Source organism: Palaemon carinicauda, chromosome 3 (assembly GCF_036898095.1).
Source record: "Palaemon carinicauda isolate YSFRI2023 chromosome 3, ASM3689809v2, whole genome shotgun sequence".
In the NCBI taxonomy this organism is placed as follows: Eukaryota; Metazoa; Arthropoda; class Malacostraca; order Decapoda; family Palaemonidae; genus Palaemon; species Palaemon carinicauda.
The window spans coordinates 122,330,396-122,357,298 of record NC_090727.1 but is presented as its reverse complement, the minus strand read 5'-3'; the positions used below and the strand labels follow the sequence as shown (position 1 = coordinate 122,357,298).

At 42.6% G+C, this 26,903-nt stretch overlaps 1 protein-coding gene across 1 annotated transcript in view; it reads left to right on the top strand.

Moving 5' to 3' along the window:
- LOC137638460 (uncharacterized) overlaps positions 1 to 10,263 on the top strand; it is a 265,349-nt gene extending 255,086 nt beyond the window's left edge. Inside the window, exon 9 of the mRNA XM_068370531.1 lies at positions 8,750 to 10,263. Coding sequence (XP_068226632.1) covers positions 8,750 to 8,837 — 88 coding nt within the window. The 3' untranslated portion in view covers positions 8,838 to 10,263. The remainder of the gene's footprint in view (positions 1 to 8,749) is intronic.
- Positions 10,264 to 26,903: the final 16,640 nt, after the last annotated feature.

Here is a 26,903-nt window from a genome sequence, read left to right as displayed (position 1 = left end):
ATCTCTCCCCCCATCCTCCCTTGATGAAGGGATGGATGGTGGGATATGAGCCAACCCAGTCATCCTCATAAACCAGGTACATTATTCTGGACTGCTTTCCCCTTTGGGAGAAGGGATTCCTCCTTTTGTTACGTACTATACCAATCTTTTTGTACAGGCCAGACACTCTCAACCTTTTCATCTCTATGATGGACAGATAGGGTGTTGCTGGAATCCTCTCTTTTGCTCCTGTATGGGACCAGGTAGACGTACACTCCCAAGGAAGAAAAAGACACAACCAGATAATTTCTCTAAATGATAGTCTCCCTATTTTAAAGGACAAAAGGTTTGTATACATGTAGGGACAGATGACAAATTTTAAAAGTAATTTGTATTTTTCCCAGCTAGACATACCTGAGTCCTTTAAAGTTAAACTTTCCATCTCAACCACGCCTCTGTACTGAGCCGAAGGTCAAAAGTGAAGATTCTAAAACAGGCAGGTGAGCCGGGCTACTCGCTCGTGTGCACCACCTGTTGTTAACCCTTTTACCCCCAAAGGACGTACTGGTACGTTTCACAAAAGCCATCCCTTTACCCCCATGCTATAAAAATTTATTTTTTCACATTTTTGATAATTTTTTAAGAAAATTCAGGCATTTTCCAAGAGAATGAGACCAACCTGACCTCTCTATGACAAAAATTAAGGCTGTTAGAGCATTTTAAAGAAAATATGCTGCAAAATGTGCTGGGGAAAAAATAACCCCTTGGGGGTTAAGGGTTGGAAATTTCCAAAGAGCCTGGGGGTAAAAGGGTTAACTGCCTCGTTTAGGAATTCAACAGCTGCCCCAGCTTCACTGGAGACATTAAAATAATATAAAGAACTCAGATTTGTATAGCTAAGTAAAATACAAAATTCTTATAGAATTTGTAATACAGTATTTCAAAGGACTCACATTTGTATAGTTATGGAAAATACAATTTACTTTCTGGGTCGACCTGTGGCGGCCGGTGAAAAGGGGTCCTTCTAATACACTTTTCTGATAAATTCTTCCAATTATACCAGAGAAAGATAAAAGCATGGAATGCAGAGGTTACTACCCTCGCGCAAGCACCTTGTGGGTGTCGTGTATAAAGCAAAGGCGCTTGAAATCCACTATTCACAGGTTGTCTTCCATTTAGTTAATTCCTTCGTCAAAGGGATGGGCCGATACAGAGGCCCTAGCCAACCTACCAGAGTCACGCCACCCACGCCCGATGCGAGCGCCATCTGAACAACATCCTTCTTTTTGGACTGCTACAATTGTGGGATATTTTGTGGTGCTCTCGGCTCTTTTCACACTTGTGGATTTATTTCGTCATGTCCGAAGCTCCATCTTCACCCATTCCAATGTTAAGTACCATAGTTTGTTTTGACAACTTTTTGTAGTACCGGGCTTTTGTGTTATATCCATTATAGTCTGTTTTATCATTCCCGTCTGGCCCTTCCAGCGGCGGCCATTGTTTGTTCTCTTTTCTTGGGGAATTCATCTTAGTCTGCCCATTTAGTACTCTGTCACTTAGGTTCTTGGTTAAGTCCCTGGCCTTATGCCTTTTGAACCGTTATTATTTTTATCGTTATTATGCTCATGGTACTTTTTGCTAGCAAGTCCAGCCTACGAACAAGATTAGCATTCTAGCTTTGTTACTGTTTAGTACCCGCCCCACCGGGGCATTCGTCACTCGACTTTTCTATTTAATTTGGGTTTTAGCCGACGCTATTCTTCGTTCGTAGTCTTATCTTGATGTACAATTTTATTTTATACGTTTATATAGTGTTGTGTGCTTATTAGTCCTGATTTTGTGTCCAAGAGAGCGAGAGCTTTGGGTTCCCGTTTTCTGTTCGCAGTCACGAGTTACCCCTTTCTCTCGTTTTCTTTCTTATCTCAAGTGGGTGAGCGGATTTCCCGTTTTCCGTTTTGTGCGTTCAACGGGTTCTCCCTCCCTCACCTCTCCCCCTACGGGTGTATGATAACTTACGAGTTATTTAATTTTGGTTACTTTTTAATAGTTAGCGTTATTTATTAGGTCCGAGTTCCGTCCTCTCCCCGTTACGGCTTGGGAGTAGTTATGAACTTTTTTCCACTCCGCCTTGAGTTCTACTCCGCCATGAGGGATTCTCAATGACTTTAGAACTATTGTTATATATATATTGTTTACTTACATGGGACGGGCTTCATATTGTTTAGATACGACCCTCCGGTGGCCCTTACTACGGTCTCAGGCCACGGCCGGATCCACACAATAGCCATTGTTATTACAATTGAGTTATTATTCACAATATAATTATTCAGGACTTTTCATCTCCCTCCGGCTTCACCGGAGATCGTAAATACGCTTTACTATTATCTTAGCCTTAGCCTTTAGCTGCGGCTTGTGTTTTATAAATTTCACAATTGAATTATTAGCCACAATTGAATTATTCAGGACATCTCATCGCCCTCCGGCTTCACCGGAGGTCGCCCATACACTTCACACTTATATTTGCCTTGCCTTTAGCTAAGGCTTGTGTTTTATATTTATTTGAAGGGCCTGTCACTGCTTCCCCGACCCTCAGAGGTCGGCAGATTGCTTTAGATTATTTATTCTTCTGTCATTAACAGACATTAGTTAAATGCAAACAATTGAATATATAAGCACCAGCAATGGTAATGGGGCTGTATCATCTTAAAAAGTGATAATCAGACATTAGTTAAATGCAATATTGGAGCTTAAGGGAATTCAGTGAGAGCCGGAGCTCTATAATAATAGGGTTTTTTAACCCCTTATCAGAGTTTCATGAAACACCAAGACTCATGTCTCCTTTCTTTTACAGAAGGTCCGTTGTACTGCCCAAGGATGCCCTGCCTCGTTCAACGACCTCGTTGGGCATGACCTCCCCTTTATCCTGGAACCGGGACAGGCCCAATATATGGTCTGGTTCCCGGATTTGTGCTCGCTCTGTTACGAGCTGTCCTCAATTCTACTGAACGATGATGTAAGTGGGTTTTCCTTTTGTTCCTTATTTCTCTTTGGCAGACACTATTTTAGCCATTAATATGATATACACAGTATATTTAGGAGAGCAAACCCCCTCATGCATCACTAATCACTGCAAATCTTTCAGGCCGATGATGACTCTCTTCGATCAGCAAGGGCTACTCTTCGTCCTTGGGTGTCAATGGAGACATGGCCTCCCATCTCTTCCCAGGCTCGACTACTGCTGCAGTCTCTCCTGAAGTTGCTGCCCCCTTAATTGAAGAAGTCAGGGCCACCATTTCCGCGGAGGACGAACCCCTCGTACCGCTGGACGTGGCAGATCTAGATATAGACGTAGAACCCAGGGACGAGCAGGTAAGTGGTGCCGAGTTGGTGGAAACTCTTTTCTCTCCTACTCCCTCTTCTACCTCTTCCTTTCTAAGTTTTGATAACTCTAAGGCTTCTCCTCGGGATCCCTCTGTCTCCGTACGACCCAAGGTGAAGCCACTTCGAACTTATAAGTCTTCAGCTTTGCCAGTATCAACGTCACCGGTCCCTGGACCCTCGACAGCTCCTGATATTCATATTGCTCCTCGTAAAACCACGACTCCTAAGAAGTCTAAGTCTACCAAATCCAAGACAAAACCAACGGGTGGCTTTCAGGTACCCTGTGGCGATCTCTTCCCCGTCGAACTGGTCAGAGATTTGGTCAGAGAACAACTTCAACATCAGTCTGATCCGCGCCGGAACTCAGCTTCCTCCCCCTTCCGCCCCAGACTCATCGAAGCTACCTCCCTTCGATAAAAACAATCCTTGGCGGTTTGCCTTGCATGCCCCATTCTTAGATGGTTCCCTAACTCTGGAGGGCATAGGCACCCGCCCTCTAGAGGACCTGGAGTTCTACCCCCCGGGCCTAGAATTCCCGTTCAATGGCTTCGTGCGTTTAAAGGAACATGCATTGGTCTGTATGGACAAGGTACCGAAGGAAACGGTGATATTTCCAAAAGAGCAGGCCCAGGCTATCTGGGCCAGAACACTATTGAAGTGGGGGTGTATTAACTCCAAGCTCACCCCACACAAAGGTGCCTACACTATTTTTACGACAGCGGCCTCCATCTTTTTGCCGCTCATAGACAAAGTCACAGAGCTGACTATACAGGCCATCAAGGAAGGCTCTTCCATGCCGGCTCTCAAAGAGACGGACCCCACCTCTTTGCTTATTCCGGGTACCTCTGCAACCTGGGATGACGCGGCGTCTACCTTCACAGTGGGGAAGCTAGACCCGGACTGTGCCTCTACTCTTTTCTCTGAGAAGCTTCCCAGATTAATAGAGAGTCTTCTCAAAACTGAGTTCGAGACCTGTACTAGACTAGCTAGGTCCCTCCAATCCATCACTTCCATGGAGTCCCTAGCATCACTTTACCCAGAGGAAATGCTGTTCAGAGTCGCCACAAAGAACCAGCTGCTGTCCTACCAAATAGACCTCCATGACTTCTGGTCAGCTCGAGTTAGTTGCAGGAAGTTCGTTCTGTCTGAGGCCTCCATCAGACATGAACCGAACAGGCTGATAGCGTCCTCCTGCTGGGTTAAGAACCTCTTCCCTCAGACCGAAGTTGATAAGGTTCTTCAGGACGCGGCGAGGGCAAACCAAAATTTGCAGGTAAGGTGGGGTCTCTCAGCCAAAAGGATGTTCGAACCCCAGAAACAGACGTTCTTCAAGAAGAAGCAGAGGTTTAGTCCCTACAAGACGGTCCGGGGTAACTCGTCGCCACAGTCTTCCGCTGCCTCGACTTCTCAACAACCGGCTCCCCCTCAGCAGGTAGTCTACCTCACTGCTCCCCCTGGTACACAGCCCAACCCCTCTTGGATGTCCTCTCCTGCATACAACCCTGCTTACGAATCCTCCGGTTCCTTTCGTGGACACCAGAGAGGAAGTTTCAGAGGTAGAGGACAGTTCTGCCAACGCGGCGGACCTAGAGCAAGGGGTGCCCGTGGAGGGAGGGGACCTAGGTTCACTCCCTCCCAATGATGTGATGCCGGTAGGAGGGAGACTTTATCACTTCCGAGACCATTGGACCTTCAGTCCATGGGCTCACAGCATAATATCCAGGGGCTTGGGTTGGAAATGGTCACAGGGATCCCCTCCTCCGCCAGTGACCTTCTTCCAGAGACCCAATCCCATCCTGGAAGAGTACACCGCAGTTACTCAAGAATAAAGCGATCAAACGGGTTCGATCCCTGAAATTCCAAGGCCGCCTGTTTACAGTCCCGAAGAAAGACTCGTCGGCGTTGAGGGTAGTTCTGGACTTGTCGAAACTAAACTCTTACATCCTTTGCGACAAGTTCCGTATGCAGACTGTCTCTCAGGTACAGACCTTACTTCCCCGTGGGGCCGTCACCACCTCTATTGATCTTACCGACGCCTATTATCATGTCCCAGTAGCTCGAAACTTCTCTCCTTACCTAGGCTTCCGTCTCGGCAAGAAAGCCTTTGCATTCAAAGTCATGCCCTTCGGTCTCAGCATTGCCCCCAGGATATTCACAAAACTGGGGGAGACGGTGCTCGAACAACTCAGAAACCAAGGGATACAGATCATCGCCTATCTGGACGATTGGCTCTTTTGGGCCCAGTCGAACCAGGAATGCAACAGAGCTACGTCGAAGGTACTCCATTTTCTCGCCAAACTGGGCTTCCAAGTCAATCTCCGAAAGTCTCGCCTACAACCATCAAGCCACTTCGAATGGTTAGGCATCCGTTGGGACCTTTCAAAGCACAGGCTCTCCCTTCCTCCCAAGAAGGTAAGGGAGATAGCTTCCAAGGTCAGGAAGTTTCTCAAACACAGACAGGTGTCCAGAAGAGCTTTAGAACAAATCCCCGGCCTTCTCCAATTTGCCTCACTGACCGATCTCCTATTAAAAGCCAAACTCAAAGACATCAATCGAGTTTGGAGAAAGAGAGCGACAATACCTTTAAGAGACAAGACCTTGAAGATCCCCTCTGTCTTAAAAATGAGACTACAACCATGGTCCGAACGGAGGAACCTCTCCAAATCGGTTCCTCTACAGTTCCCCTCTCCACAAGTGACAATTCATACCGACGCGTCTCTGAGGGGATGGGGGGGTTACTCCCAACATCAGATGTTTCAGGGCTCTTGGTCACCCGCCATGAAGCAGTTCCATATCAATGTTCTCGAAGCCATGGCGGTGTTCTTGACCCTGAAGAGAATCTCTCCTCCGAGGTCGACCCACATCAGAGTAGTCTCAGACAGCACGGCAGTAGTCCACTGCCTCAACAGAGGGGGATCCAAATCACCCAACCTGCATCAGATCCTGGTCACTATCTTCGCCTTGGCAGCCGACAAAGACTGGTTCCTGTCAGCAACTCACCTAGCAGGAGTCCAGAATGTGATAGCAGACTCATTATCCAGGACGAGACCACTGGAATCGGAATGGTCCCTGGACGTGCACTCCTTCCGGTGGATACTCAGGCTGGTTCCGGGTCTCCAGGTAGATCTATTCCCGACCCAACTCAATCACAAACTCCCATGTTATGTGACCCCGAACCTGGAACCGTTGGCAGAAGATCTACTTATTCCCTCCAGTGAATCTTCTACTGAAAGTCTTACACAAACTCCGCTCCTTCAACGGGGCAGTGGCTTTAGTGGCACCTCACTGGCCAAAGAGCAGTTGGTTTCCTCTCCTCCTCGAGTTGAAACTCCGTCCCTTCCGGATCCCATTCCCCAAACTGACCCAAGTGGTCCAAACTCGGACTGTGTCAGATTCCTCAAGGATAGCCAAAACCCTAACTTTGTGGATTTCATGAAGTTTGCGGCTCGTAAGGATGCAAACATCGACCCGGATAATGTCCTCTTTATGGAATCAGACAAAAGGGACTCTACGATTCGCCAATATGATTCGGCAGTTAAGAAACTAGCAGATTTCTTAAAGAATTCAGACCATTCGGTTATGACTCCTAATTTAGCCATCTCCTTCTTTAGGTCCATATTTGACAAAGGCCTAGCAGCTAGCACTATAACCACCATTAAGTCAGCTCTTAGGAAAGTCTTCCTGGTTGGGTTTAACATTAACCTGGCGGAGTCTTATTTCTCGTCTATTCCAAAAGCATGTGCTAGGCTTCGACCTTCGGTTCGTCCACAAAAGGTCTCTTGGTCTCTAAATGATGTCCTCAAACTTGCCTCCGACACGGACAACGAATCCTACTCCTATATCACTCTTCTTAGGAAGACTTTATTTCTAACAGCTTTGGCCTCGGGTTCTAGAATCTCAGAACTAGCAGCTCTCTCACGAAACTCAGAAAACATAGATTTCCTCCCTTCAGGTGAAGTACTTCTTTCTCCAGACAGGGCGTTCCTAGCTAAAAATGAAGACCCCCAAAATAGGTGGTCCCCTTGGAAGATTATTCCTCTTCTCCAAGATACTTCTCTATGTCCAGTCACTACTCTCAGGGCCTTTTTAGCCAGGACTGTTACCCAATCGTCTGGCTCCTTGTTTATCAGAGAACAAGGAGGCACCATTTCCATACGTGGTATTAGGCAACAGATCCTATACTTCTTCATTAAACAAGCCAATCCGGGATCATGTCCCCATGCTCATGATATCCGGTCAGTAGCTACCTCCATCAATTATTTCCAAAATATGGACTTTGATGACCTTAAAAAGTACACGGGTTGGAAATCTCCTATGGTCTTCAAACGCCGCTATCTAAAGAACTTACAGGCCCTTAAATACCCAACGGTTGCAGCTGGGAGCCGTGTCTCTCCCTAGTGATCTCTTGTTCTTCCTTTCATCCATCTCTTTTCTTCTCCCTCCTACCCACCACTCGCACCACGACGCCGCTTCCTTGGTGGTTCGTTAGCCCTAAGTTTATTACATATTAGGTTAATATGATTTAATTATTATTGTGTTTACCTTAATTTTAGTGTTGGGGTGTTCTTAGCCATGTCAGTTTTGTTGCATGTTGTGCTCTGATTCTCGGAGGCTTCCCTGTTATCATGTTTGTTTAGCCTTACACTCACTATGCCCTGTGGCTAGTTTATGATTTATGCTTACTTACCTTAATTATATATCGTTTTCTTTACATGGTGTTTTTTTCTCTCCCCTTATTAAATTAATAGTTATTATTGGGCTTGGAAGGCATTCTCTGGTACATTTTCACCGGCCGCCACAGGTCGACCCAGAAAAGGGATTTTGACGAAGGAAAAATCTATTTCTGGGGAGAGACCTGTGGCGCCCGGTGAAACCCTTCCCTTTTATTTTACACGATCCCACCCTTTCCTTTCCAAGCCATCATGTCCAATACAGAAGGATGTTGTTCAGATGGCGCTCGCATCGGGCGTGGGTGGCATGACTCTGGTAGGTTGGCTAGGGCCTCTGTATCGGCCCATCCCTTTGACGAAGGAATTAACTAAATGGAAGACAACCTGTGAATAGTGGATTTCACGCGCCTTTGCTTTATACACGACACCCACAAGGTGCTCGCGCGAGGGTAGTAACCTCTGCATTCCATGCTTTTATCTTTCTCTGGTATAATTGGAAGATTTTATCAGAAAAGTGTATTAAAAGGACCCCTTTTCACCGGGCGCCACAGGTTTCTCCCCAGAAATAGATTTTTCCTTCGTCAAAATCCCTTTTTAAAACTTGTGGTGCCCATATTTTCAATTTATTTTTTTAGTTCATAGCTAGCTTTCTTTTTTAGAAATATAAACGAAATTATATATTTTACTATTTTATCTCATGCACAGATTTTCTTTTTCAGCGAATACAATTTACCAAGAAAGAAAGTAATGATAGATTTTGACGCAATTGACTGGAATAGCAAAAGTACCTCAGCTTCTTCACAGTAGTATTACAGCCAGGAGTTGTACTTCCTTAGCCATTTAATTATGTGACAGTCATGTTTTATAGAGGTTCTGTGATTAGTACAATAACATTTTGATTATTGGGTCTTGGTTGCCTAACATTTATTTCTCTTAGAAATCAGTGTACTTATACTGTCATTAGGTATTTTACTATTTTTAATTAGAAGCTGGAAATATTTGTTTCCAAAGTTAAATTCTTATGCTGTAGATTAATGTTATTTTATTCTTAATATTGGTTCTGTAGCAGTCAGTGGTGGAAATGATACGTATAAAATATTTAGTGAATTATAGGTTTAAGATATGTCATTAGTGATAACTTTGAGGGTGTAGACTCGTCTCTGATGAATGATAAATTTTGTTATATTTGACTTGCCATATTAATTTTGATTCCAGAAGACCAACATCTAGAACTGTAGTATCTTTTAGAGTAACTAAGTTTAGAAAATTTAGTATCTCTTCTTTATTGCATTCTTTATACAGAAGTAGCAGTAAGAATTTTCCTGAAAACTACTCAAATCAGTATGCTTTTATATTTATCATCATTATTATTTCTGTTAGAGGGATTTGGGGCCTGTAAGGCAAAATTGTCAGTATCCAGGTGAAACTGGGGGAAAACCCTGCTGTTACACCATAAAGTAAAAATTAAAAGTGGTTGGAATGTAAGACGGAAGTAACAAACAAAGGTGTAGTAAAAGGCTAAAAAGTGACTGCAACAAGTGGTGGAAGGTATGCTGCAGTTACTTATTTCTAACCATTTGCTCTCTTCCCACCTAACTGTTCAAATTTTTATTCTTTTGATGCATGCAAACTATATTTTGGTATTTTTTGTGGTTTAGCAGGAATTAAAGAATAACAGCTGGAAGTCACTGCCACCTTCATAATTGCAGTCTTTATTTTGCTTGGGCCCTCTGCAGTTCATATTAATTGTTTGCATTTTGTCCTTGTTATTTATTGTTATTGACATCTCTCAAGGATTTGCTTGTGTGAAGGATTATGAATTACCAAAGATTAATGTCTAGATTCTAAGAAATTATACAACAAAGTATTGTACTTTTACATAAGTTTTTCTGTTATGTCATTTTCAATTTTGGTTACTCACTGGTCAGGTTAAACTACATGATATTGATAGTGGTAAGTTTTCTCAAATAATAGTTAATTTTTTATTCTTCTGTATGTAAGAATAAGATTGTAGGCTAAAGAGGTAGAATTATAAACAAGGTAATTTATTTTTAAGCGTTTTAAAGACAATTTGTATCTTGATTTATGAGCATTTATGCCAGTATTCAGTCAAGTTATAGATGGTTGTTACATTATAAATACTCCGCTCATTTTTGTCATGCAACTTTATTAAGTTTACTTTGATTATTTACATATTTGTAATGTAAAATATAGTATTTTCGCAAGAGGGGAATGTGTTTATATCATCTGTGAAAATATTTTCACCCAAATAATTTAATGGTTTTTAAAAGAGCCCATTAGTTTAGCCTTTTTAAAATCGTGACAATTTACAGTCTTATATTAAGACTGTAAATTTAGTAAAGTTATTGTAAGGTGGTGGTAACATTTTTTACTAATATTTAGATGAACTATTGAGTCCAAACTTTTTTTTTTTAGTTAACTTTCTAATGAACAGCTGTCCTGATTTATATACTTTATTTGCATTTATGCTACAAATATCTATAAAGGAACGTGGTTAAGGTAATTTGGATCCTGATATCGATTGGGTAGTATTAATGGGGTTTTGACAAAAGAAAATTTACTTATGAGAGGTACCATGAGGTCCCAAGGACTTTCCTGTTAGGCTGAAGCAGGGAATTCAATATACAGTAACAGGATATAATGAGGAAGTATCATATTCCTTCCCGTATGGCCACTGTATCAACGTGAAATGCCACATGTTTCAGCTCTATAGAATACTGTCACAGGTCTTCCAATGCTATATTTGACTCTTAGGACACTATAATGCACTTACAAAGAAGCACTTCTACTTACTGGGAAGATGGCAATGCCACGTGGCCATTCTTTTACCATGGGACCCAGTCTTTTCTAAGAATAGTAAGCCTTGGTTATACCTCACCTGCCTTCACAAGTTGAGGTAGTATAAGGGCCTTTGGGACCACCTGGTACCTCTCAATAATAGATTTTTTTCTTTATCAAATCCCATTTTTGGGTTAGGTTTGGTGTTCCTTAAGGACTATTACCAGAGCATAAAAAAAATGACTTGTTAATCGCTATAATCAGCTTACCAACATAACTCTAAATGAAGGAGCAGCTCATATACCATGTGTGGAAAGAAATGATAAGCAAACCCAATCACCCCGAGAAGGAAAATCCCCAATGAGGAGGTAGACATTTATCATGGCATATCTGTTAAGGGGTATGGTTAAGGAATCCTCACCTCCAGACTTACTCCCTTTCGCTCAGGTGCCACAATCGAGTCAAGACAAATGTTTACATGCTCAACTACCTGACTTTAAGGTAGTGTCTTATAAACACCCTATGCCCATAACAACCTGTAATGCTCTGGATGTCTTGAATACATATTTGCAAAGGAAAATGTAATTTTTCTCACAGGTTTTGGCGAGAGATGATCAGCCCTTTTTATGAGGAATGTCATAAGACAACAGATAGATCTTATAGAAACGGTCTTGTTGCCTTGGGTGTTCTGATAACGGAGATGTATGTAAAATGTTTCCAGGGCAGCCTCCAAACAAAGGTTATCACAAGTGGCCTGCAAGGTCAAATTTATAGAGGATCCTACTGCTGAAGTAGCTTAATTTTGGGCAGAAAGAGAAGACACTAGGTCAGTATCAGGAGATGGTTCGGTGATTTTGAGGAGTTTCTGTTCTCTAGGATTCTTCCAGCTAACTGATTATTGCCTCCAAGGCTAAGGAATTTAAAAATACTGCCACCTGTTGGAGCTCTTTTAAGGTATTACTATAAGCATATTATTTAATCCAGCCAAAAATCAAGCACTATCATGTAGCCAAAAAACAGAAGGGATTGGTAAAGAAGACCAAAGTAAAACAAAAGATGGATTAATCTTGTGAAATATACATACATACATGTATCAAGGCACTTCCCCCAATTTTGGGGGGTAGCCGACATCAAACAAATGAAACAAAAAAGGGGACCTCTCCTCTCTACGTTCCTCCCAGACTGACAAGGGACTCAACCGAGTTCGGCTGGTACTGCTAGGGCGACACAGCCCACCCTCCCCCGTTATCCACCGCAGATGAAGCTTCATAACGCTGAATCCCCTACTGCTGCTACCTCCGCGGTCCCACAGCCCACCCTCCCCCGTTATCCACCACAGATAAAGCTTCATAACGCTGAATCCCCTACTGCTGCTACCTCCGCGGTCATCCAAGGCACCAGAGGAAGCGGCAGGGCCTACCGGAACTGCGTCACAATCGCTCGCCATTGATTCCTATTTCTAGCATGCTCTCTTGCCTCTCTCACATCTATCCTCGTATCACCCAGAGCTTTCTTCACTCCATTCATCCACCCAAACCTTGGCCTTCCTCTTGTACTTCTCCCATCAGGTTCTGTCAAAGCAGGTTTTTATGCCAATTGTGAGCTTAAACTTCCTATCCTATCAGATAAGAAAATAAGGAGTTCAGGGATATGAGGCATGGTGTCCTGTCCTTAAGGAAGACCATTCATGCCTTTCACTGACTGATATTGCAGAGTAAATGAAGATCTCTTGTAGCCCATTAAGTTCAGTATAGTCGTGGTAACCCAAAAGTATCATCCTTTAGATACAGACAAAATATCCAGTTTTAAAGGTTCTGGGACAGAAAGGAGAAAGCAAAGGTGTTCTGGCTACCTATTTTCTGGTGTAGGTGGTGACTAAAGAGGATGAGACTTTGGTCTCAGACCCTAAATGAATGTAAGCCATGGACTGTTTGGCCACAATGTTACCGAGAAGTCCTGTAGGATTTTCAAAACTTTAAGAATCATATTCAAGGGAAACAAATGGACCAAAGACCATTTGTTTCAATCTAGGCTCAAGACATCACAAGCAACTGTGCAATATGCATATTCAGAGCATCATAAGAAGTAAGTCTGGTTCTATGCCATCACAAACAGGTAGACTTTGAGATCTAGAACAATTTTGATGATCTTGTTAATGCAGGCCATGTCTAAGATTCACTTTGTGCCCAAGGCTGTCTGCCTAAACATAGAATCTGCTACCTCCTGAGGGAACATGACTGGAAGGATTACAGCATTTAGGGTTCTTGGAAGAGAGTCCTCTATGCACAGATTACAGACAGATGTTTTATTTGTGAGTTAGGGCTTTGATTTAGCTCTTTCAGTGTCAGAAAGAACAGCTTCAGTTCTACCATATTTATGTGAAATACTGCAAACTGAAAGAACCATTTCCTAAATGTGTAGATCTCCTGTGAGGGACCTTTGAAACCCAACCTCATTTCAACGTGTCTATGTGAAGGATCTTAGGAATTGAGAGAGGGACCAAAGGTAACAGATTTTGAAAGAAACAGTGGCAAAATTCAAAGCTTGATAATCCTTTTGCAGCAAAGCAGTATTTGGGGAGCACCAGTCCCGAAGCCTTTTTGGAGCTGCTCTCCTTCAGCACAAATTAAAATCTCAACTTTGTCTTCAGATATGGTTCAGTAATTAAAGCAAAGTGAATCAGGCATGTGAACCACTCTTACTATATGAAGCAAGGAATTAAAATTAGATATTTATCTTCTCTGATTGTTTGGAACACCTCAGGGTGGATTTTGTCACATTCCAACAAAGGCCTAGCTGTGTGAAGACCTTTGCAAAAACTACAGTATAGTAGTTTGATTTTGGAAATTTAATCAGGAAGCCTATTTCTTGAAGAACCTGAAGGGATCAATTATGTGTAAATAAGACTATTCTCTTGTCTCCTCCCAAACCAGCCTATTGTCCAGACAAGAAATAACCTGTATCTTCCAACCACAGGAACTTGATTAGTACCCTTGGAAATTTTTTGTACACCCGTTGAGCTACATCAAGGCGGAATGGCCTTTTTCAGAACCTGTACAAGTCCCTCCCTAGCCAAAACTGTTGGTAATGTTTAAAATAAGGAACATTGGGGCTCTTCCAGCAAGTATTTCAAATCGATAGCACCAGTCCAGGACCCCTCAGTGTAGTAATTGCCTGATATTTAGTAAGGGTGTCATTTTCGAAACAGATGTAATGTGTTTGTTGAGAAGTAAATAATAACTGTCAATTTGTTCAAATACTATTTTAATGACAAAAAAATATCATGGTCTTCTGAAACACTTGAAGCAATAGTATTCTTTATACAGTAATAAGATAGAGTTTATAGTGACAATAGAATTGTGTAAATGAATCATAATCCTCTATCTCCTCAAGTTTTCTGTACTGTTAACTGCATAAGATAAAGATAGGGAAGACACACAATTACATGACAAATACAGTACGTATGCAGAGCAGAGTTACATAGATGTATAGTTGAAAAGTCTTGGAATCTCAGTAAATTCACTGTTTAATAGCATACAATCCACATGTACTGTAGGTATCACCATAATGTCCATTAGTAGGCACTAAACTATTAAGTAGAACAGTTCATATTGTTGGTGTGCCATTCTGTCAGAAGGGTGGAATAGCAAGGACAACACAGTGCTTCATTGGGTGCTGAGACTGGTGCGCAAAAGCAAGGTACCAGTGGCAGCTCGTTGCTAAGGTTAGTAGTGGTGCTGCTCTTGAAAATTTAAAGCCTTTGTTTTGATAGTGTAAAAGGAAACAAACTGGTTTAAGAAAATTTATTCAGAAACTTGAAAAAACAAAATCCAAAATATTTTACTTACTATAACATAAATTGTTACTGTTCAAGCTTGATCCATTCATCTAAATATGAACTCCTTTCATGTTTTAATTTGAAAGAAAAGACCAATACTTTTCTCCTTTATCTCTAGTTGACAACTTAGGAAATTTTTCTCCAATGAAAGTACTTCAAGTGTATGTAGTCTTTCCAAATTCATTGTGCTTCTTAAAAAAGTTTTTATTGTTTTCAGTGTTGAAAAGCAGTGTTCTGCCTCTGTTACAGTCATGGGAATTGTCAAGAGGACCAAAAAAAATTGTAAAGAGAACCGAAAATAATGAATAGCTTAGAATAGCTGGAATTAGGATAATATGATTCTACACTTTATCACATCAAGAGTATGGTACACCGTTTTCTAGTACAAGACACATGGAGTAAAAAGTAATTACTACCTTCCACAAACACGCCAAGATCGGCAGTCTCGGCATTGCTGGAGCAACTGTTCTCTCTCTCTTTCTCAGGCTCACGTGGAGCTTCTTATGTGCTCATACATACAACAGCCGAACACCACACAGCTGGAACTGGGAAGTGCAGAGATCCATACAAAGGTTGCAGTACTTTTTTCATAAACTGAAGGATAGCTATGGACATTAAGCTTAAGGATTATATGTTGTACAAGTATAAAGAAAATATATTGTTATTGATATTTAATGAAAAGAAGGGGTGTTGCAGTTCCACAATGCCTATATACGAGCCACCACTGCAAGGTTTCCAGTAAGACTGGGGCTGAGACAGGGATGTGAGTTATCACCATGGTTGTTCAATTTGTTTGTTGATGGAGCTGTAAGAGCGGTAAGTGCTTAGTCGATCATTGAAACATATAGAAGAGAATGATCTTGAGTGGGAGGTAAAACAGTTGCTATTTGCAGATGATACTGTATTGGTTGCAGGCTCGGAGTAGAAACAGTGTCGATTAGTGACAGTTTGGAAGGGTATGTGAGAGAAAGAAGTTGTGAGTAAATGTTGGTAAGAGTAAGGTCATGAGGTGCTAGATTGAATGTCATGTTGAATGGAGAGTTACTTGAGTAGATAGATCAGTTTAAATAACTGGCTTCTGTTGTTGCTGCAAATGGTGGAGTGAAAGCAGATGTACATCAGAAAATGAATGAAGGATGTAAAGTGTTGGAGCAGTGAAGGTAATGGTAAAGAATTAAAGGGCTAGGAATGGATGTAGAGAGTTCCGTATGAGAAGGTAATTGTACCAACTGTGATATATTAATTATATTTGTGGGGAATGGAAGTGATGGAGACAGAAATTGAATGTTTTGGAGATGAAGTGTCTGAGGAGTATGATTGGTAGAGCTTGGTTGGATATGACTAGAAACGAAGTAGTGAGGATGAGAGACTGGATATGAATATGTTGAGGTGGTTTAGCCACTTAGAGAGGATAAAAAATGGTCGTTTGCTAAAGAGGTGGATGAATACAAGTGGATGGGAGAAGTGGAAGAGGAAGGCCATAGTTTAGGTGGATAAATGGAGCGAAGAAAGCCCTAGGTGACAGGAGGATAGACGTGAGAGAGGCAAAAGGGTTTGCTAGGAATAGACATAAATGGACAGCGATTGTGATGCAGTCCTGATAGGCACTGCTGGTGGTAACTGCTAAACTAGCGCCAGTGAAGCTTCATTTGTGGTGGAAGATGGGTGGAGGGTACACTGGGGCACCCTTGCAGTACCAACCAAACTCGGTGGAGTCCTTCCGCAGGTAAGAAGAAACAAAGAGAAAATGTCACACTTTTGTTTCTTTTTAATATTGGCTAGCACCCAAAATTGGAGAAAGTACCCTGGTGGATATTGTTGATAGACAAACACACAAAGATAAAATATATAGTACTTATTGATGAATAATAAATCAATTCCAATATAATAGTATTATTATTATTATTATTACTATCCAAGCTACAACCCTAGTTGGAAAAGCAAGATGCTATAAGCCCAGGGGCTCCAACAGGGAAAAATAGCTCAGTGAGGAAAGGAAATAAGGAAATAAATAAATGAAGAGAACAAATTAACAATAAATCATTCTAAAATAAGAAACAACGTCAAAACAGACATGTCATATAATAAACTATCAACAACATCAAAAACAAATATGTCATAAATAAACTATAAAAAGACTATGTCTGCCTGGTCAACAAAAAAGCATTTGCTCCAACTTTGAACTTTTGAAGTTCTACTGATTCAACCACCCGATTAGGAAGATCATTCCACAACTTGGTCACAGCTGGAATAAAACTTCTAGAGTACTGCGTAGTATTGAGCCTCGTGATGGAGAAGGCCTGGCTATTAGAATTAACAAAGAAAGCAATTTCTCAAGACATTCATTACCGTCTTAAACTGTCTACATAAAAAATGTAAATAAACCACCATCAATTATACCAACAGCCTTCCTCACTAGCCATGACCAGCATACAGGAACACAGGTACAGGGAGAAAATAGGTAAAGGTTTCTTTACTTGAAGATGGAATCATGCCCCTTAAGTCAGGGTGTTGTTGAACGATGAGTTGTTTTATGAACTGTAGTTCAAATTCCCATGGGTATCATGAACAAACTTCTCTTGATTTATGGGAATCATAAGGCGATCATTGAGATATGCGACAAACATAAGTACATAATGGCATGCTGCCCTATCCGATATGTGAAAAATGCTGCAAATAAAAGTGCTGATCTGGTTCAGTAGTCAAAGTGTGAACATCAAACTTAGGTCATGGTTGCTGAACCAGCAATTACTTATGGGCTACTAAATAAGAATTTCTATAAGCATTCTATTGACGTAACAGAATTTTAAAGATCCTGTCAGTAGAATATGAGGTGGTGACAGGACTGCTCAGCATCACTAATTTCATGAAGTTGTTTGCGGAGACCTTCCATCCCCATTATATGATCACAGGGAAAGAGAATAACATTAACTCTCTTCTCATTCCAGGTTCTGGACTAGGATCCCATCAATGGGGAAGGGAGGCAAGCCTGGGCTATGTTGGTATTTCAAAGTCACTATACAGTTCTACATTCTAGCTGCCCAGTCAAACTAATACTTATATCTTTGACAGGCTTTACTCAGCTACCCTTGTGACAGTTGTTTCCGATAATACTTCAGAAAGACTTCAATGAAGACCATATTGGATACTGATCTATTCCACTTTGTCATTCTGCATTACAGCTACCTACAATATTATATTTCCCTGATTCAGAAATCTTATGATTTACCTCTAAAAGATTAAATGTTGATTTTATTTTTCTTAAGAAACAGAAGGGGATAGAGCAAATTTCTCGTCAGTTTCATCGTCTTTTGGCAGATAGCATAGGGAGGAAAACTTAAGGTGCTACATGATACCAACATACCTTGAATTCTAATGAGAAATTCTTTTTTAAATATCCCCCAAAATGCAGAAAAATTAAGGGATTTTGACAAAGGAAAAATCTATTTCTGGGGAGATACCTGTGACGCCCAGTGAAAAGAGTCCTTCTTTACACTTTTCTGATATAAATACTTCCAAATATACCAGAGAAATTTAAAGTATGGAATGCAGAGGTTACTACCCTCACGCGAACACCCAGTGGGCGTCGTGTATAAAGCAGGGGCGTGTGAAAACCACTATTCACAGGCTGTCTTCCATTTAGATCATTCCTTCATCAAAGGGAAGGGGCGTAACAGAGACCCTATCTATCATACCTTCGCCACTCTACCGACACCCGATGCTAGCGCCCTCTGAACTACATCCTTCTGCAAGAACTATGGCTTGGGAAGGAAAGGGTGGGACAACGTAAGGGAAGGGTTTCATCGGGCGTCACAGGTATCTCCCCAGAAATAGATTTTTCCTTTGTCAAAATCCCTTTTCTGGGTCGACCTGTGACGCCTGGTGAAAATGTACCAGAGAATGCCTTCCAAGCCCAAAAACCACTATCAAATTAAAGGGATAAAGTAAAACACCATGAACCAAAAGCAAAACACTATGTTAAGGTTGTCAAACTAAAAATATAACACATTAGCCAAACAGGAATCCCAATGATGGAGTGACAATAAAGGGATTTTGACGAAGGAAAAATCTATTTCTGGGGAGAGACCTGTGGCGCCCGGTGAAAAGAGTCCTTCTTATGTATCTTTTCTGATAAAACCTTCCAATTATACCAGAGAAAGATAAAAGCATGGAATGCTGAGGTTACTACCCTCGCGCGAGCACCTTTTGGGTGTCGTGTATAAAGCAAAGGCGCGTGAAAACCACTATTCACAGGTTGTCTTCCATTTAGTTAATTCCTTCGTCAAAGGGATGGGCCGATACAAAGGCCCTAGCCAAGCACCAGCGGCACACCACCACGCCACGACGCGAGCGCCATCTGAACAACATCCTTCTGTAATGGCCATGACGGCTTGGAAAGGAAAGGGTGGGATCGTGTAAAATAAAGGGGAAGGGTTTTACCGGGCGCCACAGGTCTCTCCCCAGAAATAGATTTTTCCTTCGTCAAAATCCCTTTTCTGGGTCGACCTGTGGCGCCCGGTGAAAATGTACCAGAGAATGCCTTTCAAGCCCAACAATAACAACCAATTTAATGAGGGGAGAGAAACAACACAGTATAAAGAAAATCATAAATAATTAAGGTAAGTAGGCATAACACATAAACTAGCCACAGGGCATAGTGGGAGTAAGGTTAAACAAACATGATAACAGGGAAGCCTCCGAGTATCGGAGGAAACATGCAACAAAACTGACATGGCTAAGAATATCCCGACCCTATAACAACGGTAATCAATAATAGTTACAATCATAATAACCTAATATGTAATAAACTAGGGCTAACGAACCACCAAGGAAGCGGCGTCGTGGTGCGAGTGGCGGGTAGGAGGGAGAAGAAAAGAGATGGATGAAAGGAAGAACAAAAGATCACTGGGGAGAGATAAGGCTCCCAGCTGCAACTGTTGGGTATTTAAGAGCTTGTAAGTTCATTAGATAGTGGCGTTTGAAGAACATAGGAGACTCCCAACCCGTGAACTTTATAAGGTCATCAAAGTCCATCTTCTGGAAATAATTGATGGAGGTAGCTACGCACCGGATATCATGAGCATGGGGAAATGATCCCGGATTGGCTTGTTTAATGAAGTATAGGATCTATTGCCTAATACCACGTATGGAAATGGTACCTCCTTGTTCTCTGAGAAACAAGGGGCCAGACGATCGGGTAGCAGTCGTGGCTAAAAAGGCCCTGAGAGTGGTGACCGGACATAGAGAAGTATCTTGGAGAAGAGGAATAACCTTCCAAGGGGACCACCTATTTTGGGGGTTAACGGCCGAATCATATTGGCGAATTGTCGAGTCCCTTTTTGTCTGATTCGATGAAGAAATCGTTTTCCGGTTCAATGTTCGCGTCTCTACGAGCTGCCAACTTCCTGTAGCCTACCAAGTTAGGGTTTTGGCCATCCTTGAGTAATCTGACACAGTGAGTTTGGAATACTCGGGTCAGTTTGAGGAACGGGATCCGGATGGGACGGAGTTTCCACTCGAGGAGGAGAGGAAACCAACTGTTCTTGGGCAGTGAGGTGGTACTAAAGCTACTGCGCCCCGGAAGGAGCGTAGTCGGTGTAAAAGTTTTTAGACGATTCACTGGGGGAGATAGGGAAATCTTCTCCTAATGGTTCCAATCCCGGGGTAATGCGTCCATGGCATAAGCCCGAGGGTCCAGGGTTGGGGTCACATAACAAGGAAGTTTGTGATTGATCTGAGTTGTGAATAGATCTACCTGGATGCCTGGAACGAGCCTGAGTATCCACCGGAATGAAATTCTGACTCCAGGGGACTCGTCCTGGATAGTGAGCCCGCTCTCACATCCTGGCCTCCCGCTAGGTGAGGTGCTGACAGGAACCAGTTCTTTTCTGTTGCCCAGGCGAAGAAAGTGACCAGGATCTGATTCAGGTTGGGTGACTTGGATCCTCCCCTGTTGCCGTAGTGTACCGCGTCTGTGCTGTCTGACACTACTCTGATGTGGGTCGACCTCGGAGGAGTCTCTCTCTTCAGGGTCAAGAACACTGCCATGGCTTCTAGAACATTGATATGGGACTGTTTCATGGCGAGTGACCAAGAACCTGAAACATCTGATGTTCGGAGTAATCCCCCCATCCACTTAGAGACACGGCTGAATGGAATGTCACTTGTGGAGGTGGGAATTGTAGAGGAACCGCTTTGGAGAGGTTCTTCGGTTCGGACCATGGGCGTAGTCTCATTTTCCAGACAGAGGGGATCTTCAAGACCTTGTCTTCTTATAGGTACTGTAGCTCTCTTTCTCCAAAATCGATTGATGTCTTGAGTTTGGCTTTTATAGGAGATCTGTTACTGAAGTGAATTGGAAAAGGCCGAGGATACTTTCTAGGCTCTTTGGACACCTGTTTGTGCTTGAGAAAATTCTTGATCTTGGAACCTATTCCTCTTACTTTTGGAAGGGAGAGACAACGTGTGCTTCGAAAGGTCCCACTGAATGGCTAACCATTCTAAGTGGTCTGATGGTCGCAGGCGAGACTTATGGAGATTGACCCGAAATCACAGGTTGTCGAGCAATCGAAGTAACTCCTTCGTAGCTCTGTTGCCTTCTATGGCCGGCCGGGCCCAAATGAGCCAACCGGCCAGATAAGCAATAATCTGTATCTCTTGGTTCCTGAGTTGTTCTAACACTGCCTCTCCCAGTTTCGTGAATATCCTGGGATCAATGTTGAGGCCGAAGGGCATGTCTTGAACACAAAGGCTTTCCTGCTTAGGTGGAAACCCAGATAAGAAGAGAAGTTTCAAGCTATAGGCGCAAGCTAATAGCGGTCGGTAAGATGGACAGAGGTGGTGACGGTCCCACGGGGAAGTAAGGTCCGTACCTGAGAGATAGTCAACATCCGGAACTTGCCGCAGAGAATGAAAGAGTTTAGCTTGACAAGTCCAGGTCCACTCTCAATGCCGACAAGCCTTTCTTCGGAAATGTGAACAGGCGGCTTGGAACTTCAGTGATCGATCCCATTTGATTGCTTTTTCTTGAGTAACCCTGTGGTGTACTCTTTCAGGACGGGAGTGGATTTCTGGGAGAAGGTCACTGGCGGAGGAGGAGGACCTTGAGGCCATTTTCCTCTCAAACCGTTAGAGATTATGCTATGATCCCACAGACCGAAGGTCCAATGGTCACGAAAGTGGTAAAGTCTTCCCCCTACCGGGACCACCGCGTTGTGAGGGAGTGAATCTAGGTCCTTCCCTTCTCCGAGCCCCCTTTTTCCTAGGCCCGCCTTGATGGCGGGACTGTCTTCTACTCCTATAGCTTCCTCTCTGGAGTCCATGAAAGGAGCCTGAGGGTTCGGATCTAGGGCTGTATGCAGGCAAAACATCCCAACGGGGTTGGGCTGTGTACCTGGGGAATCAGTGAGGTAGACCACCTGATGATGGGGAGTCAGATGCAAAGGCGTCGAACCAGAGGAAGGCTGTGATGACGAGTGGGAAACCAACTATCGATTCCTGTCTGATAGAGGTCTCAGACAGAACGTACTTCCCACAACTGACCCGATCAGACCAACAAACGTGTAGGTCGAACTGGGAGGGCAGAGCTTGGAATTATCGTACCCCCCAGGCTGACAACATCCTGGTCCAGACAGATCGGGCCTGCCCTTTAGGAAATAATACCGTTACCTTCGGTACCTTGTCTAACCTAACCAAGGCAATCTCTTTCAATCGAACGAATCCATTGAATGGGCATTCTAGTACCTGGGAGTAAAATCTAGGTCCCCCAGAGGGAGGACGTCTATGCCACCCAGATTTATGGTACCACCTATATCCGAGTTCCTGAACGGCACTGACTCACCACCATACCTTAGAGCTGCGTCATAGCCCCTTGGTTTTCCCTAGAATGTGTTGCTTTTAGCAGTCACGGTTTATGCAGGGTAACATGAACATCAGGATCCTTTAAGGATCCTAGGTTGATGACGTAGGTAATTGCAAAGCTGAAGGCTCAAAACTCATCCCCACCTACCTGCCCGTCCATGGGGTCGTCGTCCAACCTTAGAGAGGACACTCCGAGGAGATAGGGACCTCTAGATGGAGCATTCCTTCCCAACCTCGATACCCAGGGGCGGAGAGCCTCTCTTGCAGGCCAGAGAGATTCATCATCATCCTGATGGGAACCATGCAGGCGAACCTTCTGTAACAGAAAGGGGACATAAGTCTGGATGTTCCTTGAACTTTGGTTAGCGATCCTATTCACAGGCTGGGATCAGCTGTATAACTCTTAAAAAGCAATTTTAAAGAAAAGTCATTTAATGTACTATCTTCTGGAGTATAGTGCGACACTTGTATTCATGAAATGTGACACTGTTGCCGCATTCGCCACTGGGTGGAAAATTTATTTCTATATGAACACTATGTTGTATGGATATTTATCCATATTTAGACATAGTTAGAATTGACTATGCATAAATATAGGCATAATTAATTTATTTCTATTTGAACACTATGTTGTATGGATATTTAGCCATATTTAGACATAGTTAGGATTGCATATGCATAAATATAGGCATAATTAATTTAATTCTATTTGAACACGATGTTGTATGGATATTTATCCATATTCATACTTAGTTAGAATTAAATATATGCATAAATATAGGCATAGTTACGTTCATATATTTGTTTTTGTATTCATGTTAAATCGTTTCCTTTACAGGTAAAACAAAAGACTGGCCACCCGTGGTCTGAGTGATCTCTGTCTGTACCGGAGCTCCGGTAACCATCCCCGGTACAATCAAAGGTCCGTCACAGTGACAACGTGAACCAGAGGAAATCTAATATTAACCTCAATGCTGATCGCCTGTACATATCCTGTTAAGCCGGAGATTCGATGAAAAGAATCGTAATGACGATATTGTGATTATTCATGAAAAAGGGTTCATACCCTGATTTTGATCGTCTGATTGATCTCTGTTTGTACCGGAGAACCAGAGACAAAGGTCCGTCATCGTGAAAACGTGACCCTCAGCGGTACGATAACATTCCCCAATACTGAATGTCTGTGCTATCCCCAGTGAAGCCGGAGATTCGATGAAAAAGGGACTGTAATAATGAACCTGTGAAATCCTCATCGGTATCACATTGTTAACTCCGGTTCTGGACGTCTGCTTGATCTCTGTTTGTACGGGAGATCGGGTAGCAAAGGCCAGTCACCGTGAGATCGTGACCGTCACCGATACGATAACATTAACCTCAATGAATGTTTGTGTTATCTCCAGCGAAGCCGGAGATTCGATGAAAAAAGGGGCCGTAAAGGTGTAATTGAGATCAAACATGACAAAGGTTCGTGTGCAAAAGGCCTCAGCCGGAGTCTGAGTGCCGGATTTCACCGTTGCACTCCAAATATCTGACTAGTTCTCACCCACTGAGTATTCATTATAGCGGAGTATAACCCAAGGCGGAGCTAAGCATAACTCAAGGCGGAGCTAAGGGTGTCGGTATAAAACGACCCCAATTAATGACTCATACACCAACGTTCCTACTAATAGTGTTAGCTATATTAACAGTAACCACATCAATAAAACGTGTATAACATTAAACGTACTATCATCAACTCTGATAATAAGAGGCCTGAATAACTCGTGATCGTATAAAAACGGAGAACGGGAAATTCACCTCTCTTACTCGAGCTAATAAACGAGCACCCTATGCTCTCACTCTCAAGGTTACATAATAAAAGCTAACATCACAATAATATAAGAAAAGTAAAAAATTGATTGCTTTTATTTTATTTTTTATTTTTCTTTTTCTTTTTTAGTCATTGTAATAACCAAGAACGAAGAATAACGACAACATAACCAATAAATAAGGATATAGTCTAAATCGAGCCTTCCTGGGGCGAGTACAAACTACCAGACTAAATCGCTAAACGTTTAAATCGCTATTCGCCCAATACCATTGTTGGCACTATAATATCCAAATGTTTGTATATTTGTAATTTACCTTATGTCTGTTAATGACATAAGGATAAATAACTTAAAGCAATCTGCCGACCTGCGAGGGTCGGGGAAGCAGTGACATGCCCTTAAAATAAATATAAACACCAGCCTTAGCTAAAGGCAAGGCAAATATAAGTGTTAAGTGTATGGGCGACCTCCGGTGAAGCCGGAGCGTAATGAGATGTCCTGAATAATGCCGCCTTAGCCAAAGGCAAGGCAAATATAAGTGTGAAGTGTATGGGCGACCTCCGGTGACGCCGGAGGAAAATGAGATACCCTGAATAATTCAATTGTGGCTAATAATTCAATTGTGAAGATATAAAAGCCAAGCCGCAGCTAAAGACTAAGGCTTAGATCATAGCAAAGCGTATTTACAATCTCCGGTGAGGCCGGAGGGAGAAGAAAGGTCCTGAATAATTATTGTGAATAAAAACACAATTGTAATAACAATGGCTATTGTGGATATGGCCGTGGCCTGAGACCGCAGTAAGGGCCACCGGAGGGTCGTATCTAAACAATATGAAGCCCGTCCCATGCAGTAAACAATATATAAATATAACAATAGAACGAAAGTCATTGAGAATCCCTCAAGCCGGAGTAGAACTCAAGGCGGAGTGGAAAACGTTCGTAAACTACTCCCGAGCCGTAATGGGGAGAGGACGAAACATGGACCAAAATAACGCTAACAATTGAAAAGTCACGAAAAATAAATAACTCTTAAGTTATCATCCACCCAGAGGGGGAGAGGTGAGGGAGGGAGAACCCGTTGAACGCACATAACGGAAAACGGGAAATCCGCTCAACCACCGGAGCTAAGAAAGAAAACGAGAGAAAGGGGTAACTCGTGACTGCGAACAGAAAACGGGGACCCCAATCTCTCGCTCTCTTGGACACAAAAACAGGACTAAAAATCACACAACACTATTATAAACGTATAAAATAAAAATGTACATCCATATAACACTACGATTGAAGAATAGCATCTGCTAAAACTTAAAATAAATAGCACAGTCGAGTGACGAACGCCTCGGTGGGGCGGGTACTAAACAAATACAAAGCTAGATCGCTATCTCGTTCGTAGGCTGGACTTGCTAGCAAAAAGTACCATGAGCATAAATACACAAAAAAAAAAAAAAAAAAAAATAACGGTTCTAAAGGCATAAGGCCAGGGACTTAACCAAGAACCTAAGTGACAGAGTACTAAACGGGCAGACAAAGATGAATTCCCAAACAAGTGAACAAACAATGGCCGCCATGAAAGGCCAGACGGGAATAATAAAACAGACTATACTGGATATAAAACAAAAGCCTGGTACAATAAAAAACTGTCAAAACAAACTATGGTACTTAACATTGGAATGTGTGAAGATGGAGCTTCGGACATGACAAAATAAATCCACGATTGACAAAAAAAAGACCGAGAGCACCACAAACAAATTCAACACTTAAGATTCCAAAAGAAGGATGTTGTTCAGATGGCGCTCGCGTCGTGGCGTGGTGGTGTGCGCTGGTGCTTGGCTAGGGCCTTTGTATCGGCCCATCCCTTTGACGAAGGAATTAACTAAATGGAAGACAACCTGTGAATAGTGGTTTTCACGCGCCTTTGCTTTATACACGACACCCAAAAGGTGCTCGCGCGAGGGTAGTAACCTCAGCATTCCATGCTTTTATCTTTCTCTGGTATAATTGGAAGGTTTTATCAGAAAAGATACATAAGAAGGACTCTTTTCACCGGACGCCACAGGTCGACCCAGAAAAATGTAATGCAGGGAATCAACCTGAGAATCAAAACACAACACAAACCCGATCCTCACATGGCTAAAGAATGGTAACCTGAACTAAAATAATGTAAGGTTAAACATACTAACAGGTAATAACCAGGGTAACGAAGAAATGGTAACATAAACCTAGGGCTAAACGACCCACCCAGGAGATCGGCGACGTGGCAGGAGTGGCAGGTAGGAGGGAGAAGGAGAGAGACGGATGAAAGGGAAGAGCAACGAGATTATTGGGGAAAGATAAGACTCCCAGCTGCAACCGTGGGGAATTTAAGAGCCTGGAGATTCTCCAAATAGTGGCGTTTGAAAACCATAGATTTCCAACCCGTATACTTCTAAAGGTCAACCAGAACCATGTTCAGAAAGTAATTGGTGGAGGTTGCTACCTACCGGCTATCATGAGCAGGGGAAATGATTCCGGGTTACCTTACTAAATAAAGTACAGGGTCTGCTGCCTGATGCCTTGGATGGAAATAGC